This window comes from Leopardus geoffroyi, chromosome E1 (assembly GCF_018350155.1).
Source record: "Leopardus geoffroyi isolate Oge1 chromosome E1, O.geoffroyi_Oge1_pat1.0, whole genome shotgun sequence".
In the NCBI taxonomy this organism is placed as follows: domain Eukaryota; kingdom Metazoa; phylum Chordata; class Mammalia; order Carnivora; family Felidae; genus Leopardus; species Leopardus geoffroyi.
Window position 1 is genome coordinate 14,359,863 of NC_059330.1, and position 19,630 is coordinate 14,379,492.

The 19,630-nt window shown below is 58.3% G+C and overlaps 1 protein-coding gene and 1 long non-coding RNA gene across 2 annotated transcripts; both read left to right on the forward strand.

Moving 5' to 3' along the window:
• The first annotated feature begins 3,006 nt into the window (after positions 1-3,006).
• On the forward strand, positions 3,007-19,505 carry MNT (MAX network transcriptional repressor). The gene is made up of 6 exons (XM_045490427.1): positions 3,007-3,530; positions 8,845-9,424; positions 10,032-10,073; positions 10,219-10,330; positions 15,634-15,826; positions 15,964-19,505. Exons 1-6 carry the CDS (start codon positions 3,458-3,460, stop codon positions 16,719-16,721), a joined length of 1,758 nt encoding a protein of 585 aa, XP_045346383.1. The 5' UTR covers positions 3,007-3,457; the 3' UTR covers positions 16,722-19,505.
• On the forward strand, positions 10,862-12,528 carry LOC123604398. Its single transcript, XR_006715316.1, has 2 exons — positions 10,862-11,465; positions 12,342-12,528. It is a non-coding gene; the product is annotated as an uncharacterized LOC123604398 (long non-coding RNA).
• Positions 19,506-19,630: the final 125 nt, after the last annotated feature.

Below are 19,630 nucleotides of genomic sequence, written 5' to 3' on the forward strand. Positions count from 1 at the left end.
AACTATCCATTCCCCAACTGGGGAAACCCTGGCTGATGAGAAATTCTGTTTAGCCATTTTCAGGCTCCTGTAGGCAACAGCAGGCTCAGAAAAAGCCTCCTTTCTAAACCCTTGCTTTTGCCTAACATCCCCTGGCTGCTGTCCCCACATGACCCAAATAAACAGATGATCATGTGAAGCCAGTAAGGCTGTTTGTTTTAAATAGCAAGCATCTCCACTAAGCTCTGGAGCAGATGGGATATTGGGGGCAAGGGAGAGGCCGGCATTTGACTCTGTTCACCCCACTTCTCTCTCTCCCACCCCTGAAGGAAAAGGCGTCTTCAGTATGTTCCTTTTCAAAAGGGTGCTGCTTTCATGGGATAGAGCTGGTTCCTGACAAGAAAAGTCAAAAGTTGGACTTCAGCCTCTACAAGAGACTTCAGGGCTACATGAGTGCTATGAGCACCTGAGAAAGGCGGAAGGTACAGCTGGATGGAGCTCTCTGAGCATCTTGGGCCACTGGACAGAATGGTAGTGCTGACCCCAAACAAAACAAGAAGTTGGTCAACATTATTTTAGGTCACTGTTATGTGTATTATATATATTGTTTAGCACCCCACCCCAACACACACAGCTATGTATTTTTTTTTTTTTTAATGTCTTATTTATTTGAGAGAGTGCAAGCGTGGTGGGGGCGGGGGCAGGCAGAGAGACAGACACAGAATCTGAAGCAGGCTCCAGGTTGTAAGCTGTCAACACAGAGCCCAATGCTGGGCTCTAACTCATGATCATGACCTGAGCCTTTGGACATTTAACTGACTGAGCCACCCAGGTGCCCCTATGTATTGCCTTTAAACTTACCATTTTCTTTGGTTGTACAAGTGAGCCAGGCCCAACCACACTAGTAGCAGGTGGCAGACACCTGAAAGGAAGCAATGTCAGGACCCACACAGATCTCACCCTCCCAGGAAAAGGGCATTCAAGCATTCATCTCCGGGCGGAGGGACAACTGGGCTGAGTTGTCCCCACCCCTTCCCCACTACCTTCCTTTCCAGCTCCATCATAAGCAAAGCTAGTGACACCTGAAGTGTGTGATGGCCTCTATGCTCAGCTACAGACACTGCGTAAAGATCAGAGCCCTTATGTAGACTGCTGTTGGCAAACATCCCCCCTTCCTTCTGTTGGCTAGGTTCTTGATTTCCAGGATCTGTGCAGATTTTCTTAGTATGCATTATGCCCCTGCCGGCTTTCTGTACAAATTTGGGGCCTTTTTTAGACCTCAAAATAGGAACATAACCCTCTAAGGGCACAGTGGGGATGGGATGGGATGGGATGAGATGAATTGGCAGGGTGGTCTGCCACTCAGCCGTCCTCATTAAGGTTTGCTTTGTGGTTCTGTATAATGGCGAAGCCCAGGCTGCAGGATCCTGAACCCAACTGACATTGCCCTCCTCTGTTCGAACCAGTAGCAAAGAAAGGAATCTGAGACTAGGACCTGGGGGCCGTAGGACTGCTGGCTTTGAGGCATTGGAGCAGCAGAGCTGTACATGGTCCAGGGTGCTGCAAAAGTGCCTTCAGCCGGGCTTTGTATTGCTACCAACTGTACCATTGGGGTTTGTGTGGCCCGAACCAAAGAAGCAGAACAGCAGGGTTTCAGGTGAAGATTTTGGAGGCCCCGATTACCATATATTAAGTGGGCAGACCACTTCCCATGCGGGCAGTTTGATATTCCTCCATGATTTTTTTCGAATTCGGTGCCCTGCCGCAGAACTGCCTTCACAAAAGAGTCGTCCACGGGGTCAGGGATAAATGCTCCTCCCTATGGGGGGTGAATACTGAGTGACTTTCGACAAGTCCTTTCTCATCTGTGGGCCTCAGTTTCCTTATCTGCAAAATGAGAGGTTTGGGGTAAATTGACAAAGGTCTAACTTTCTGATTGTACCCGGAGGCTCCTCGAAACCGGAGCGTTAGAAGAGGCGGCAGCAAGCACCAGCCGGGGGTCCCGCCCTCTGGGTGAGCTCGGTCGAGGCCGGGCGTTGCGTCCGGACCCCGAGCCCCGCCAGCGGTCTCAGTAGCCCAGCGGCTGGCAGGGCCAGGCTTCCGCCCTCCACGTTGTTGTTCCCGATTTGAGCCACGCCCCCTTAGTCTGGGCTGTGGACGCCTTGCCTTAACTGCCCCCGCCCCGGCCCCAGTTCAAAGGGTGGCCTGTGGGTGGCACAGTTCGACACGCGTGGACAAAGACAAGAATTTAGGGGAAGAAAAGAGAGAGACTTGGTTTTAAAGGGAAGGTGGTGAAAAGTAAAGGGTCGGCCAGGGCACAACTGCGGAATTTCCCTCTCGGCGTCCCACCCTCCGTTCTTACAGTGGACCCATACGCACCCACGAATGTGACCGTGTTAGACACTGGCCCTTTAAACGGAAGGCTGGCGGCGCGGGGTGTCCATGTGGAGCTGCTCCATGCCGTGTTGTCCTGCCCGCCCATTGGCCCGCGGCCCGGTGACGTCGCCTAATAGGATGCGAACGCACTGCGGGGGGAGGAACGGAGACAAAACGCGGAACCGGATCGCCACTCCGCTCCCTCCGGCTCTTCTCTGGCAGAGTCCTGCCGTCAGCTCCGCCCACGGGCGGATCCCGGGGGAATTGCGACAGCCGGGTGGTTGCAGGAATTAGGTCACGTGTGGGTAGGGAGCGGAGACCCTGGGGTCAGGCCAGTCTGTACCATCCTAAGGTTTCCCTGACCTGGAATATCCTTATTTGAGCTAACTTAAGTCTTAAATTCTCCACCCTCCCTTTCCTCCAGCAGGACAAATTTCGTTGTGAAAGACCGCAACACGCAGCCCTTGCTCAACTTGTGGCTTGCCATCGGGGCGGGGCGAGGCGAGAAAGCGGAAATGCAGGGCGCGAACGAGGCTGGAGATTCTCCCACCCCCACCCCGGCCACGTGTGCGCGCGCCGTCTGTAGTGGGCGGGGCCAGCTCGCTCGGGACCCCGCCCCTCCCTTCCTGAGACGCCGCGGCCCTGCGGGCGGGGGCTCCGGTCCGGGCTTTGGCTGCGGCCCCGGTGTAGTAGCGGGGGCGGCGGCCGGGGGCAGCGCGGCTCCTTCCCTTGTTGTGTGTGTCGGTGCCTCCTCGCCATCTTGTTGCAAAGCCTTTTCTTGTCGGCGGGACTCCCGGGGGCCGCGGGGCGGGAGGCATCTGAAGGGAAGAAGAGAGGGAGGGGAAGGAGGGAGGCAGTGCTGCCTTTTGTTTTTTTGCATCAAAATTTTTAAAATTTGCAAATTATATTTTGCAAATATTTTGGGAAACATTAATTTTTGTCTCCGTGCTCTCCCGTTCTTCCCTGCGGAGTGCGCTGCGCCGCCCAGCCCTGTCGCCCCCCGGAGGTGATCCCTCCCTCCTGCCTGCCCGCCAGCCTGACCTGTGCCCGGCTCGCGGGCCGCAGTCTCGGCCCCGGCGCGCCCCCGGCAGCTCTCGGCGCGATGAGCATAGAGACGCTACTGGAGGCGGCCCGCTTCCTGGAATGGCAAGCGCAGCAACAACAGAGAGCACGTGGTGAGCGGCCGGGTTGGGCCCCTGGGGCACCGGGGAAGGGGAGACGAGCGACCCTGGTCTCCGAGCCCACGCGAAACCGCGGACACGACCCCCTCCCGAGCGGCCCGCGAAGCCGGGCAGCGCAAGGTTCGCACAAGAGCCGCCGCCTGGAGAGGAGTGTTGGGGGCAGTAAAATTAATTAATGAATACATTAACATTCAGTGAGGGACCCGGCTCCTGTGGGCGCCACCTCAGCTGCCTGCCACCCGGTGTGCACCTTTCGTGGGGGCTTCTTTCGCGTGGGCCAGGGGCGCCCTCGGTAGAGCTGAGGATGTGTGAGCCGGTGGGGGGTGGGGTGCGGAATGGTGTTGCGTGGGGGTGGCAGACCCGCGTGTGCGTGCGTGTGTGCAGAGGGGATTGTGATGTGAGCCTCGAGGAGAGCGGATGAACGGACGTGTACACGGGCGAGTGTATAGTGCACACGAGTGGGCGTGTGTGTAACGGAGTGGGGGGTGGGAATTACTCTACGCCGAGCGGCTCCCCGGCTTCCCTGGCCCTGTGGGAAGGGTGCGGGGGGCGCTCCTGGACGATCTACGCGCCGCTTGGGGCGGAGGCGGCCTTTGCAGAATGAAATGACATCGCGTGTCTTATGATCCTGGCCAGCCCCGCCTGACCCCGCCTCCCAGAGCTGGGCTGGGTCGCGCTTCAGGGATTTGGGTGAGAGCCGGGCTGATTGGGTGTCTGCGAAAAGGCCTGCAGGTCGCTGGGGGCAGTCCCCGGGCCCCCCTTGCTGCGCCCCACTTTAGCCGGTGTGGAATGTGGCGTGTCTGCGCGTTCCAAACCCGCTCTCGGCTGGAATGTTGCGTGTGCCTGCGTTCCAAGCCCGTTGGTTACACCGGGTGGTGACGTGGACAGGCCCCGCCTCCGACCACGTGCACGGGGGACACTCCCGCTGGGGACGGAGCGGCCCGGCCCCTCCCGGCTGCCTCGCGCTGGGCCGGGGGCGGGGCCTGGGCGGGGCTGGCGAGTGGCCTTGCGCCGGGTTGGGCCCTGGCTCCGGCCGCCGGGCACCTCCCCGGGAGAGCCTGTGCGCTGGAAGGAGGAGCCGCCGAGCTCACCTGTCCATTCTCGCCCTAACCTCCTGTTTTTGATCCTGGGGCAAGGGAAACCCTCAGACTTGCAAGGCGACAGGACATTTAGAGCTCACATATTCCCACTGACGTTTGGGGGAACGTTCTCACCAGGACCTCCTGACAATACCCCTGGCCACATTGTGGAGTGAACCAGGCTTGAGAAGGGGCAAACTTTGACGTTCCCTCGACAGGAAAGGAAGATTTCAGATGCTTTCCGTCCCACCCGCCCTGTCGGTGGTCCCAGGCTTCAGGGTCAGGAATAGGGGTTGGAGGTAAACACCTCCGTTTTCCGGACCATTGCGAGGGCCTCGGATCCGGATCGGTGTGTGTGCAGTATCCGGGGACTCCTGTCCCCTCCACCTCCCCTCCCCAAACCTTCTGCCGAGTTGGTTGTGGTAGAGAGAGTGCTTCGCCCTCCTTTCCTTTCTCTCTGCCTATTGTTGCTTCAATGATGAGTCATGCAGGAGGTAGTAGTGTGTGTTGTGTGCGCGCGCGCCCTGCAGCTAGCTTGTGCCGCGGCAGCGGCGGAGGGGGTGGGGTGAGGGGAGCAGCAGCGGGCCAGGGGCGGGGGAGCAGCGGGTCCGCCCGGCCAACCCGGCCGACAGGCCTCTCAAGGTCAGGAGCCACTCGAGATATGGGAGACTGACATGCTTGGATTTTGCGGAATTGATGGGCCAGGACATCAGCCCACGTGCCCCTCCCCCTTGTTTTCGGGGTCCTGAGCAGGGCCAGGCCCTGACAGTACTGGTGGTGGCCGAGAATGTCCTGCTTTCGGGCCCGGCGACGGGGCGTGGAGGGGAGGGCAGCGTGCACAAGAATTGGAGAGACTTGAGTCACCTGCTGCCACCATCAACACAGTGCAATTCAGGAGTACCTATTGTGTCCTTGCCGCGCATCAGGCACTGTGCTAGAGGTGAACAGGGTTGACCCTGCTGTTGCCCCAAGGGAACACTCACATCACCTTCGTTTTACCTTCAGGCTGATTGGCCTTCTGGGGAAGGGGAGAAGACCCTGTGCCCTCTTCTCTTCCACCCTTTCCCAAATAATAAGGCCAGAGCTGGCTGTAAGAAGGACAGTGATGAGAGAGAGAGAGAGAGAGACAGCGCGGGGGCGCGCGCGCGCGAGAGCGCCCCTCCCCCACGTGGTGAGAACTGAGGGCAGGGAGCTGAGTAGAGGCCTAGTTTAACTGACCAGTCACAGGTCCTTCTTGGCGTGGCAGGAGGTCTTAGGGGATGGATGGTGCAAAGCCAGATCTACTCCAAAAGCTCACATACCTGGCCACAGCAGTTAATCTCAAGTTCATATTTTTTTCTCCTCCTTGAGGTTCTGTCCTCTGACTTGGGGTGGGAAAAATGGGAGAAAAGGGGTGGTGTGTGGACCTGCTGACCAGAACTGCTTTCCTGGGTATGTACCTGATGAGCAGCTCTGAACAGGGATCCTGTTGTCCATGCCCTGGTTCAATCTCAAGGGTGGGTTTCCTGACCTAGACCAGCCAGATTGCTCACGTGATGAACCTGAGGATGTGTGTGCACATGTGTGTGTGAGAGGAAAGAGAGGCCATCCTGGTGGTCAGGTGGGGAGGGGGGGGGTCTGGTCATTTCCAGCATTCATGGAGGTGGCTCAAATGGGAGCCTCTTCTACCTGACCTACTTACACCCTGGGAGGGGAGGGGGGGGGCTGCCTTATGTATTTAGCTCCCTATTAGCATGAAGAAGGGGAGGACTCCTCCTGAACAATGGGGGCTACCTAGTGTAGATTCCTCAGGCCCCAGCCCTGAGCCTACTGTGGCCCCTGAATCACCCCCAGAACGGTTAGGCTAACTTCCCTGGGGCCAGCCTCTGGGCAGAGCCCAGGGAGGGTGTCAGAGTGCGTGCATGTTTGGGAGTGCTGCATAGGTGCATTATTTTAAAGAGTCTAAACCTGTATTGTTCTTGAGGGAGGCCCTTGAGTGACTGCCACTTTGCTGTCCCCACTGGGTTTCCCCCTCCCCAGGGCATAGGAGGAGGGTTGCTGCTGGTGGGGAGGAGGCAGGAAGCTTTGGTGGACTGGATCTGGCTTGGGACACCCCCTCTTCTTCGCCACCAGTCAAGATTTCTCATGTCAATCCAGGTGTGATAGAGCTTGGCCATTCACCTGGGTCCTTCCTGGTACCTGCCTGGCTCTGGAAGAGAGGGTAGGTGAGAAGGAGGTTGCCATCTCCTGGACCAGCTGTGTGGAGTTACTTTAAAATATGGGGAATGAGTTTTACTTTCAGGCTGGGTTCCCAGGACACCTGTCCTTGGGGGCTTGGGGTCCCCTCTCTCCCACTGCTAATGGGAGAATGGAACATCGACCCCCACACCTGTGAAAGTTTGGGCCCTGGCTCAAAGGAATGAAGGTGGGCTGTGTTGGGCCCTGACCTCCAGGGCCTTGCCTTGGGGATGGGTGGGGGGTGGACTAGGTAGGTGGTAGGTGGAACTCTTTGCCAGTGTAGTCTCTGGGAAGCTGGGGAGCAGAGAGCTGGCTTTCCCCGGAGCTGTAATATAAGCCAGGGCCTTTGGAAAGGCCTGGGAGACCAATGCCTCCCCTCATTGGAGCAGGCCCACACCGGCCTGGCAGCTCCCCTTCCAGAAGGGCAGGGGAGATACGGAAGAGGCCCCGTGCTGCTGGGAAACCGCCGAGTGCTTCCCCTCTCACAACACTCTCTACTTCCTCCTTCGCCTCTTCTCCCCTGCGGGAGGGAGGGGCCTGGAGCAGGCCTGGCTCACACTCAAATTGTTGGTTGGCCAAAGGGCCCTGAGGCCTCAGGTTTTCTGGGGCCCTGAGCCCCAAAGGCCAGTGTGGGGTTGATGCCCTCCTCCACAAGGGGCTCTTAGCCAACCTTGTCCCCCCCTCCCCCAACCCCACCCACCGTGGGGTGGTGTGTTTGGGGCGTGTCTGCCCGCTACTGCTGTCAGCTCAGTCAGTCAGCAGTGTGGCCAATCCGTGATGGGCAGGAGGGCTGGTGGACCAGCCTGCTCCCTGGCCTGGGGGCTGCAGCTGCTCCCCAGAGATCCTGCCCAGCCCTGTAGCCAGGGAACCTGAATGGTGGGGCCCAGAGAGCATGGGGCTGGGTGGAGATGGAGAGGTGCTTCTGGATCAGGAAGGGTGTTCTCAGCCAGCTCCTGAGCAGGCCTCACCTGGCAGCAGGTCTTTCAGCAGAGATGCTGAACTGACCGGTGCGAGGCTGCCCTTCTTTCCCACCTGCCTCTTTGCTTCCTGGTTGTCCCGCTGGTGGTGGGGACAAGAGGGATGTGGGAACAATGAGTTCTAGCACCACAAAGGGCAGAGAAGGACTGAATTTGTTTTGTGTGGTCTCTGAGGAAATCAGACACTGGGACCTGGCCTGGGAGTCCTGGGCCTCATTTCCTCATGTGTGAACTGAAGGTGATGTCCCTGCCCTGCCTGTGGTGTGGACTCTTGTGAGGATCCACAGGTGTGTGTGTGTACAGACACCTAGTGAGCAGATGCTGACACAGCAAGTATAGGTATACGCTGGGTGTCTGGATTCCTGGCTGGGTGTAGTTTCAGTAATACCTGTGACTTGCTGTGTGGTCCTCAACAAATCACTTTGCCTCTCTGAGCTAATTTATTTCATCTGTGAAGTGGAGGTGCCGCCTGCCCTCTGGAAAGTACTTGGTAAATACTTTCCAAGGCCTTCCCCAGAAGCTATGATCCGCCTACCTCCCACCCCCCCATTCTTCTCTGGTAGCCTGTGAGGTCTTGCTGACTGGCCTCTGCCCACCTTATCTATCACCCCATTCCCCTCAGCCTTGTTCCTGAACTTTCCTGCTCATCACCAGCCTAACCTCTGAACTTTCAGGTTGCCAGACCTCCAGCATCCTCTCTGACAGCCCCTGCTCTGTCTTTCCACAGCCCCTCTCCTCTCTCAGCCTGGGTTGTTATCCTCTGTAACTTGTCCTTCCCCTCAACGCCTCTAGGCCTTGAGCTCCCCAACGCAGAGACTAGGTCTGTTTTAATTGTTCGCCGCTGTGTCCCCAGCACTTAACCCCAGTGCCTGTCTGGGTGTGGATGGGGATTTGTGGTGTCTCAGGCTGAGCGGGGGTGTCACTGAGCACTAACTGGGACAGGGTCAGAGGATGTGTTATGGTTGGAAGACTTCAGAAGCTGGGACCCAGGACTGCTGGCCCACTGAGAAAACCCCTTGTGTTCTCTCTGCGTAGAGGAGCAGGAGCGGCTTCGCTTGGAGCGGGAGAGGGAGCAGGAGCAGAAGAAGGCCAGCAGCCTGGCCAGGCTGGCCCATGCCCTGCCCGTGGAGGAGCCCCGCATTGAAGCACCACCCCTACCTCTGTCCCCTCCGGCACCCCCGCCAGCACCCCCACCCCCACTTGCCACCCCCACCCCACTGACTGTCATTCCTATTCCAGTAGTGACCAACTCTCCTCAACCTCTGCCCCCACCCCCACCACTGCCTCCTGCAGCCCAGCCTCTGCCCCTGGCGCCCCGCCAGCCAGCCCTGGTTAGCACCCCTGGACTCAGCATTAAGGAGGCTGCCCCCCTGCCCACCAGGCCACAGGTGCCCACCCCTGCTCCCCTGCTGCCGGACTCCAAGACCACCCTTCCGCCCACTGGCAGCCCTAAGCCTCTGCAGCCCCTCCCCACCCCTATCCTGACCATAGCACCACACCCTGGAGTCCAGCCCCAGCTGGCCCCCCAGCAGCCACCCCCACCCACTCTTGGGACCCTGAAGTTGGCACCAGCGGAAGAAGTCAAATCCAGCGAACAGAAGAAGAGGCCTGGGGGGTGAGTGAGGTGTGGCAGAGTCTGGGCTGGTGGGGTGGAGAACTGCCCGAATCCTGGGCTGTGTGTGGAAGAGAAAGTACCCCCCCCCCCCTCCTGAGCCAGTCCTTCAAAGCCATGTCCTACCTCCCTATCTGAGAAGCACGGTATTTTATTTGGACAGTTTGCACTGTGCCTGTGCCTGTGCCTGTCCCCACCCTGGGAGTGGGGAATGGCCATTGCCCTCTGTTTTCTCAGGCTTCTGTGTTCTCTGACCCCCTCAAGGATGGGCCGATGGCATTTCCAAGCCTTTGGACAGAGTATTGGATTGGGGAACTCTTGGGTGAGGGCTGGGGTCAACTGGCTATTTCTCTGAGCCCCAGGAGACCTTATATCTCCTCTTAGGTGGAAGGGGCAGGATGGAGGGTTACTGGGTTGTGAATTAGGAGCATACGTGTGCCCTCCAGGGAGGATAAGCACATCTGAACAGGGTGAACATCTCCCATTGCTGCTTTTTGTACAGAGAATGTGGGGGGCAAGACGCCTGTGACATTTGGGGAGTGGGGCAGGGGGCGGGAAGGCCACCTAATTGGGCCCTCCTCCCTAAGCCTCCTGTCTGTCTGGGTTTCAGGATCGGAACCAGAGAAGTCCACAACAAATTGGAGAAGAACAGGTGTGTGTGCGTGCGTGTGTGTCTCTGGGCTCGACCTGCCCGCTCCGGGGACAGGTCCCACCCTTGTTCTCCTGGGGCCTTCCCTCCCCGCCCTGGCCCCCGGCCCCCCAGGCGCTGGCTAACTGGCGCCTCTCCCTCTCCCCAGGAGGGCCCATCTGAAAGAATGCTTTGAGACTCTGAAGCGCAACATCCCCAACGTGGACGACAAGAAGACGTCGAATCTGAGTGTGCTGCGGACGGCGCTGCGGTACATCCAGGTAAGGGGGAGGGAAGCGCGGCGGAGAGGACGGCGGGCGGCGGCCTCTGCGCCAGCTTCCTCCTCACTCCTCCCGCCCTCTTCCCCTCGCCGCGGCCCCGCCCCGCCCTCGCTCCCTCTCCCGCTCCCCCGCCCGCCTCCACGCGGGCGCTGAGCACATGGCCCGGCTGACGTCAGCGGGGCTCCCCGCCCGCGAGGGGGCGGGAGGACGGGCGCGCGTGCGCGGGGGAGGGCGGCCGCGGCGTTCCCTTTTCCACCCCCCCTTTTCCCGTTCGGCCGCCCCGCGGAGCCCCGCCATCTGCGCCGCCTCCGCAGCTCGGTTTTCAGACCCGGTGCCCGGGCCCGCGTTACAGCCTGGCGCTCTTAGTGCCCCCGCGGGTGAGAAGGGCGTGGAGCCGCCCCGGCGCCTCCAGCCCGCCCGCAGTGCCTGGGCGGGAACCCGGATTTGGCCCGAGAATCTGTCGCTCGTGATGGGGTGGGGAGTCCCCTGGGCGTGGCTCCTTGCACGCGGCGGCGCGCCGGTGAGGCCCCACCCCGTTTTACCCCCAAAGGGTTAAGAGCCTTCCAGTGAGCGCATTGAGGTGCCACGACTCAATTTTGGGGGTTAATCCTGGAGGCTGTGGAAATGTCTGAGTAACCAGTCCTCGGGTCGCCGAACCTTCAAAAATTAGGCTCTCCTCATGCCTGGGATTTTAAAAACCCCTTTTCAAGGGGCCCTCCTGTCTGTGTGGACCTCCCCTCTTTGGACATTGGCTTCCCTCTGCAGTACGGGGTGGGGGGCGCCCGCCAGATAAGACAGTTGCCATGACGGCCCCGTGTTTCGGTTTCCTTGGAAACCGGCCGAGGGTTCCGCGTGCCGGAAAGGAGGCTGTGGGGGTGGGGCGCGCGGCCACGCTCGGCTGCCGCGGAGACGGAGTCCAAATGGAGCCGTTGGGGAGTGGGAGGGACTTAGGGCTCCCTGCCTGGCGGGGGCGGTGGCAGCTTGCGGTCCCCCTATCGGCGCGCTTCGACAGCTGGGGGGTCGGGCAGCATTAAGGTTCCTGTGGGAAGGGTAGCAAAGAGGATCTGACCGAGCTTTGAGCCGGGGCCGGGCGCCACCCCTCCCCCGGCCAGTACTGCGGGGTCACAGCCCTGAGGTAACCGGAGCCTGACTTGTTCAGGGGGCGGAGGCGCTGCTTCGCGACTGCTCCCAGCCGGCTGCTCCCTCCCAAGCTCCCGCGAACGCGCGCCCTTCCGCCCGCCCTGCGGGTGAGGGGGAGGGGCTGGCGCGCCTCCAGGCCGCTTCCCGGCACCCTGGAGGGGAGGGGTCGGGCTCGAAGATTGGTGGAAACGGGGTGGGGGCGGGGCTTCCGTGCTCCGAGGGGAGGGTGCAGCCGGCAGGGAGTGACGCTGCAAGGCCGGGTCCGCGTGGGTGCGCGCGTGCTCTGGGAGGGGCGGGGCCTCGCTGTTGGCTTGACTGGCTTAGAAAGAGGAGAGGCCCGAGGGGGTGGGCTTCGGAGGGTCTCCAGGAGGCCTACTTCTGACATATTTTTGCAGAACTTGGGCTTGAGAATGTTCCCGGTTTTTCAGTCATAGGCAATTATGTGTCCTGGAAGCAAATCCTTGTCCAAATGCTGTGACGTTTTCTATGACTCTCAGTTTCTTTTGTACTGCCATTTTGCTAAATGGGAAGAAATAGCATCTTCATCATAGGAATGTTCAGATTGGTCCTCTATAAACACCAACTTAATAATAATTCTTGAGAAGTAATAAGAATAGGATGGCACATTCCACTTTATAGACACATACTTAGGAAAGCCTTGCTTGCAATGATATCTGGATTTGAAAATAAATCAGAAATAGAGACTTAGTAGAACCAGCAGACATGAACCTGGGCTGAGGAGGCAGCGAGGTGTGAGGTGTACCCAGGCTGTTCATAAGAGAAATTTGTCCTGGGGCTGGTAATGGAAGCAGAAACAAAAGTTACAAGGCTATCTCAATCCTCAATCTCATTCATTTGTTTATTCACTCAGGTACTTTGGACAGCTCTGTGTCTGATTCTGAGGATGAAGCAGGGAGCAAAGAAATAAGCGTGGGTCTGTCTTCATAGGTTTGGTCTTGGTGGCAGATTATAAATACTGTGCCATGAGAATGTAATAGGGACAGGGATCAGAGGATCTGTTTTGAGGAGTGCCGGAGGTTGTTGCTGAGGAAGGGGCATCTGAACTGAGACCTGAAGGTTCCAGGGTGACCTGGGCAAAGCAGAGGGCAGAAAGCCCAGCTCAGGCTGAAATTTCTCCAGCAAGAGGGAGCAGGATTCAGTTTTGGAACTTAAAGGTGGCCGTGGGGGTTACCACGTGGAGAGTAGAGATGGGCCAGGGGCTGGGGGCGGGGGGGGGGGGGCAGCAGGGCACTAGATAGGAGTCAAAATGGAATAGTAGAGAGACCAATAAGGTGTGTAGACTGAAAGCATTGGTTGTTTGCTGAGGGGGGAAGGCTGTAGCTCCCAGCCAGACTCAGAGTGGCATGGAAGATTTTAAGAAAGCCACAGTGAGGTGGACAAAAACAGGAAGAGGAATAGGCAGGTACCAAACTATGCATCCAAGCAGTTTTAGGAAATATGTTTAAAATGAAGCAATGTGGATAAAAGCTGGACCCTGGAGAAACTTTCCGGGTGCCTCTAGGCCTGTGGATAACTGAGCTGGGTAAGAAAAAGAGGTTTTGGCCTCTGAGTTTCTCCCTAAGTCAGAAATCTACTCTTCCTGCTGGTAGGTAGAGTTCAGGACACCACTTCCAGCCCCCAGCAGCCAGGTTCAAGTGAGAGCTGACTCACCACAGGCCCCATCATTGATATGGCCTCATCTGATGTCATGTCCAGCACTGGCCTCTCAGGGTAGAGCCAGGTGAGAAGCCAGGTGTGTGTGTGTGTGTGTGTGTGTGTGTGTGTGTGTGTGTGAGATCTTTCTGGCAGAAATATAGAGGGAAACCGGTTAAATCTCAAAACCAGGATAGAGAAGGCTGTGTGTGGCCTGGGACTGCTAGCAGAATTGTAAAACTACCAGGTTTCAGGCCAGAACATTGCATGGTTGTGTCTGGGTTATGTGTTGGCAGGTACTAATGGTTTGAGGCATTTCTTACTGGTGAGGTCAGAAACACAGGAGTTTGGGGCTGTACGAGGAAGTGTAGGGAAATTGGGCCTAGTTTAGTGGGCGAACTTGAAGACATTGCCATGCCCAAGAGGGACAAGTGAACAGTCAGGAAGGCTGCTATAAAACTGCTTGTAGAAATAGAGTCAGGGGAAACTTATGTCTAATGTGACTGTGATTCTGTGATACAGCAGAGAGACAGGATAGAGGTGGGAACCAACATGCTCACATCCTCACAGATCCTTCCCCTGGAGCTAAGATGTGCATAATTCTGTCCTGGACACTGGTCGGGTCAGGGGATAAAACTGATAATAAAACAGTCCTTGTCTTTACTCACAGCGTTGGACAAGGAACAGTGTGTATGGAGGTGGAAGGACAAAATACGAAGCTTTTAGGGATAATATGAGCTAGTGTCTGATTAAGTACTACCTGACAGTCTTATTAAATGCTCAAGAGTGTTGTGCGGTGCCAAGAAGGGCTCAAGGGCAAGAAGATGCACTGGTCAGGGCATGAGATGGGATGGGTGGTGGGAGTCAGATGTGGTCTCGGAGCACAAGCACATATGATGTAGAGGGATGAGAAGGGACCATCTGTGTGTGAGACCGGGTTCAGAGAGGAAAACTAAGACAAGCTGGATAGTTTGGTGTAGGAAGAGTCGGTGGGTTCTGTACCTGGCCGTAACCAGCCAGCCTTAGAAGCCAGGAGCTCAGGAATAGTTCAGGTTAAGAGACTCAGGATGCAGCAGGGCAAAAGTGTCCATGTTTGGTGGACCCAGCACTCGTGACATGTCTGGGCCAAAGAGAAACTGGCAACAGGGAGGTCTCCAAGACTTAGAGGAGTCAGTTTTAATAAAGTGTCAGCTTCAGGAGGTCATGGAGGATAGGAGCTGAGGCATAGGACACAAGCTGGCCTTTTGGGGATATAAAACACTTTTTTTTTTTGAGAGAGAGAAAGTACATATACCAAGTGGGGGAGAGAGGCGGAGGGAGAGAGAGAGAGGATGTTGAGCCAGCTCTGTGCTGAGCGGTTGATCCCACGACCCTGGGATCCTGACCTGAGCTGACATTAAGAGTTGGATGCTCAACCGACTGAGCCACCCACATGCCCCTCGAGACACTTCTGATAGGGGAGCAGTGCCACAGTCTGGGAGGCATGGCATCCAGCACCAACATGAAGGGTGAACCTAAGAGGCTGTGGGCCTGGAGGAGTTGAGGCAGGGATGGCTCTGTGGACAAGGGAACTCCCTGTTGGTGTTCTTAGTGAGGTGGGTGGCTTCAGTGTCATGGGGGCAGGAGCAATGTGGAACCTGTGGTGAAGGACAGAAGTGTCTCCAGTGGTGCTCCATGTCAGAGGTGCCATTGAGCCATTTCTCCTTGGTCAGTGCAGCTCAGCTACAGGTGTGGAAGGAGGGGCACGTTCCAGGGCTTAGGGATCGATCATTCAGCAGCCTGGGGAATCTGGAGGGCTGTGGGCAGGGTGAAAATGGAGAGTGTGGTTGAGAGGCAGCACAGGTAGGTGCCACGGAGAGTAGCCCAGGTCAGAGCAGAGGGCAGAGCCAACAGCTGCTGGGGATGAGATGGAGGCAGGTCAAGAAGAAATTCAGGGGGTTGGAGGCCATGCCACAAAGTCTGAGAGGCATCCTCAGGGACATTGAAGTTAAGACTAGTGAATGATGCTGTGGAGCAAAGGGCAGGATTGTTTGGGGTTCTTTGGGGAATGAGTTCCAAGGAGGGTAGCCTGTGGCGTGGTGACTGACAGCATGGTATGAGTGGTGGCGGGGCCTTGAGCGTCACGGAGAAGTCTGTTACCCCTTCTGTCCTCTGCAGAATGGAGGCAAGTGGCTGCCAGGAGGGTGGATAGAGCCAGAGGCCATGAAGCCCCTCAGGACACAGTTGATGTGGGGGTGGGGGAAGGCCTTCATCCTAGAGTGGGGCTGGCCTGGATCTGTGCTTTTTTTCAATGGTGCCTGCTGGAGAGCCCACAGTCCCCAGGATGCAGGGCCTCACGGGACAAAGCCATGGACCAGCAGTGGGTGTGGTCCCCTGCGGCCCCATCACTGCAGACTGCCCCTGGGTGCTAAGTGATCTGGAGGCCAGGGTGGCAGTGGGAAGGGATTGCGGTACTGGGGACCCTGTGGCCTCTGCTCAGGGTATCCTTCGGTCTCTTGGCTGTTGTCCAGTCTCTGAAGAGGAAGGAGAAGGAATACGAGCATGAGATGGAGCGGCTGGCGCGGGAGAAGATCGCCACACAGCAGCGGCTGGCGGAGCTCAAGCATGAGCTGAGCCAGTGGATGGACGTGCTGGAGATCGACCGTGTGCTCCGGCAGACTGGCCAGCCGGAGGATGACCAGGCCTCCACCTCTACGGCCTCTGGTGAGCCCCACCTGCCCCTCCCTGGTCAGGCCCTTGCCCCCCAGCTCCATGCCCCCAGACCCCAGGGGCATCTACTACTCCAGCCTCTTGTTTTGCGAGCCTTTCTGACCTGTCCCTGTCCCCATGTCCCCCCACAGAGGGTGAGGACAACATAGACGAGGATATGGAGGAGGATCAGGCCGGCCTGGGCCCACCTAAACTGAGCCATCGCCCCCACCCGGAGCTGCCGAAGCCACCGCCCAGCACCGCCCCCGCACCTCTGCCTCCCCATCCACACCCCCACTCCCAGCCTGTGGCCCTGTCTCCTGTCCACCTGCCTGGGCAGCAGCCGCCACCACAGCAGAAGACACCTCTGCCAGCCCCTCCTCCCCCACCGGCTGCCCCTGCCCAGACGCTGGTGCCCGCTCCAGCCCATCTGGTGGCTGCAGCTGGTGGAGGTTCCACGGTCATCGCCCACACGGCCACCACCCACGCCTCAGTCATCCAGACTGTGAACCACGTTCTACAGGGGCCGGGCGGCAAGCACATCGCCCACATTGCCCCCTCGGCCCCCAGCCCTGCTGTGCAGCTGGCACCTGCCACACCCCCCATTGGCCACATCACAGTGCACCCTGCCACCCTCAACCATGTGGCCCACCTCGGCTCCCAGCTGCCCCTGTATCCACAGCCCGTGGCAGTGAGCCAGCCCGTGGCGGTGAGCCACATTGCCCACACCCTCTCACACCAGCAAGTGAATGGCACAGCGGGGCTGGGACCCCCAGCCACTGTCATGGCAAAGCCAGCTGTGGGGGCTCAGGTGGTGCACCACCCCCAGCTGGTGGGCCAGACAGTGCTCAACCCCGTGACCATGGTCACCATGCCCTCCTTCCCGGTCAGCACACTCAAGCTGGCTTGAGGATGAGGCCACTCAGAGGCCCCCAGTGGGGGCAGGGAGGGGGACCTGTCCCCCACTCTCCCACCCACCAGCTCCACACATTCCAGCCAGGCCAAGGCCCGCCCCACCCACACCCACCCCCAGGCCTCCTAGGGGAAGGGGGTGCAGAGACTCTGAGCCAGGGGAGGGAGGGCCCCCCCAGGGAGCTGGGCACAGGGCAGGGGGTTACCCCACTGCACTAGGACTTGATAAAGTGATGAGACACTCTGGTGAATGTGCCACTCATCCGGCCTGGTGCCAGCTCCAGTGCCGTTCCCGCCTCCCCACCTTGTCCCCTGCAACCAGTGCGAAGTGGGTGTTGTGTTCTCCGGCTTCCCCGACCCTGCCTGCCTTCCTGTGCTGCTGCTGCTATTGCTGTCTGATGAGGTGGCTGAGTGCCGGGTCCTCTGTCCTGAGCCTCGGCCTTCTCTCCCCAGGCCTTTGGAGGGGACGGGGAGAGGGAGCAGAACTGAAGCAACTTGGCCTACAAAGCTGGGTACCGTGGGGGGGGGGGGGGGGGCGGCGCTCTGCTCTGAGTACCCGTAACAGATCCTAAGAAGTGGCTGCTCTGCAGTCCCACCCACACAGGTGGGCGCCAGCCTATGGTTCTCCAACCCAGCTGCGGTCACTGGCTCGTCACAGCAGAAGCTAGTTAAGAGGAGTCTCTATCAACAACTGAACCTGTGCTGTTGCTAAGCTCCCTGAGCACCCCAATCCTTGCCACTGGGCTCCTGACCTCAGGAGGGTAGGCTGAAGGTGGGTGGGGACTGGGAAGGAAGGGCTTAGTGGTCCTGCCCCTCCCCCCCCTCCCGCCGGCCTGGGTACAGCTGGGGAGAGAGCTTCTCTGGACCCGTCAGTCCCCATCCCTGGTTCCCTGGCCTCTGCTCAGTGCTGTGCACTCCCGAGGGATGGGTGTGCCTGAGTGCCTCCCGCAGCCTCAGAGAAGTGGATTAGTAGCTATCTAGTCTGGGTTCCAGGTGCCTGAAGCCACACTGCTGAGGAAGTTAAAAATCCAGGGCCTGGGCCCAACCAAGCTCCTTCCCTGCTGCTCTGGGGACCTGTAGAGAAGGGAGGAGGGCTGCTACTCCTGCCCCAACTCCTCTGTCTCTGCCATCATCTCTCTCTTTTCCCCTGAACATCCACTTTTTCCCAGTGGGCTGTTCTGAGTGTATACTCGGTGGAGGCTGCTGCGTGCCACAACTTTTCCTCTGAGGAAGGTCCTTGGTTGGACCTAGGGCAGGGCTGAGCTTGGGGTGGGGAGTCAGGGGGCCTGTGTGTATGTGGGGGGGCATGCTTCTTTCCCTGCCTCTGCCTCGGCAGACCACTTTGGCTTCTCTTTTTATGTGGGTATTTATTACAAGTGGCCTTGTGTCAGACACACTCAGTTGTGCACTCGGCTCCCCACCTGGACACACGATGGCCTTTCAGTGTGGGGAGAGGAAGCCAGTGTCCCTAGGTGTGAAGTTTGCTTTGACAGGCTGGGGGCAGGAGGAGTGGCCTGCAGTGTTCTGAGGAGGCTGGCAAAGGTCTTGAACAGGTTTGGACACCTAAGAACGCTCTTTCAGTTCCTTCCTGGTCCTGGGGACTGCTCTCCTTTGTCTCTCCTGGGGTGGGGAAAGGGAGGGCCTGTGGACACCCTAGAGGCCTCTAAGAGGGAGCCCCACACCCATCCCAGCACAGCACTCACACCTCACAAGCTCGCTGCCTTCCTGCCCCTGCAGCCACCACCTGCCACCCTGGTTCTTGGGGAGACCAGTTTCCACTCTTCCTTGAGTGATTACAACCGAAAGAGCAGAGGGAGCCCGATCAGCCTGGCGCCCAGGGAACAGAGAAACGTTGGGGAACCTGCCCTCCCTCTCAAGCTCTGTTCACCTCCCTGCATCCTGAGGCCATTCCAGAAAGTGTGTCAACCAGTGGCCTCTCGGGCCTGCACAGATACCTCATCCGCCTGTTCACCGCCCCTGCCCCTCCCCACCCCTAGCAGTGGGGGCCTTCGAATCTAGTGCCGAATGACTATGTCCAGATTGGTGACGATGGGTGTTGTTGCTGTTGTTTTTGTTGTTTGTGAACGCTGTGATGCCGTGTGCCCGAGAGGGCAGCCGCCGCCCAGCCCTTCCTTGGGCATCTCCCTTCTGAGAGCTGTCAGGACCATATCTGTCCTCACCCTGTGGGACCGCCTGCCCCTCCCCTCCCTAGCCCTTCCAGCCTGGGGGACGCGTGCGTGTGCGCACACATACACACACACACACACACACACACCTTACCTCTCATGCGTGTTTTACTTTTTGATGTTAAGAGTGGTTCACTGGGCTGGGAGCCTTTACCTCGGGGAGAGGGGGAGGTTGGTTCCTTGGGGGGCCAAAGAAGGGCAGGGAGTGCCTGGAGGGGAATTAGGGGTCACCATACCCCTGCTCTCCAGGAACAGCTTCTCCCCCATCCCAGGGTTCCATCCCCATCCCCTAAAGAGGTGGCCCTTGTTTACAGTGAGGACTCGGTCACTGTGTCTCCGTTTCCTGAAATATAAACCGTAGCGACCCCAGACTGTAGAGATTTTTATGTGTTTGGATACATCTGCTGTGTGGGAAAAAAAACAAAAACCCTACAAAAACCCTAATTTTGTACATATTGTATTTTTACTATTGAACTGTATTCTAGTGGCTGTTCATGCTCCAAGACTTTAGGTATTGAGACATGAATACTATCCATGTAATAAGCACTTGCCTGGAATAAAATATAAAACTGAAATAAACCTGCACTGAAACCAGAGATGGGGCTGTCAGGCTGCAGCATCTGGGTCACTTTGTTGCAACAGGAGGCAGAGCCTTTTAGGGAAAGTCCTCTAGCAAGCATCGGGGTTCTTAACCCTGTGGACATTTGAGGGGCATGGGTCC

Excerpts from the sequence above, each read along its gene's own strand:
- MNT (XM_045490427.1), top strand. The coding sequence starts at position 3,458 with ATGAGCATAGAGACGCTACTGGAGGCGGCCCGCTTCCTGGAATGGCAA. Across the intron at positions 10,331-15,633 it reads CGGCGCTGCGGTACATCCAG|TCTCTGAAGAGGAAGGAGAA; the intron begins GTAAGGGGGAGG and ends GCTGTTGTCCAG. Across the intron at positions 15,827-15,963 it reads CTCCACCTCTACGGCCTCTG|AGGGTGAGGACAACATAGAC; the intron begins GTGAGCCCCACC and ends GTCCCCCCACAG.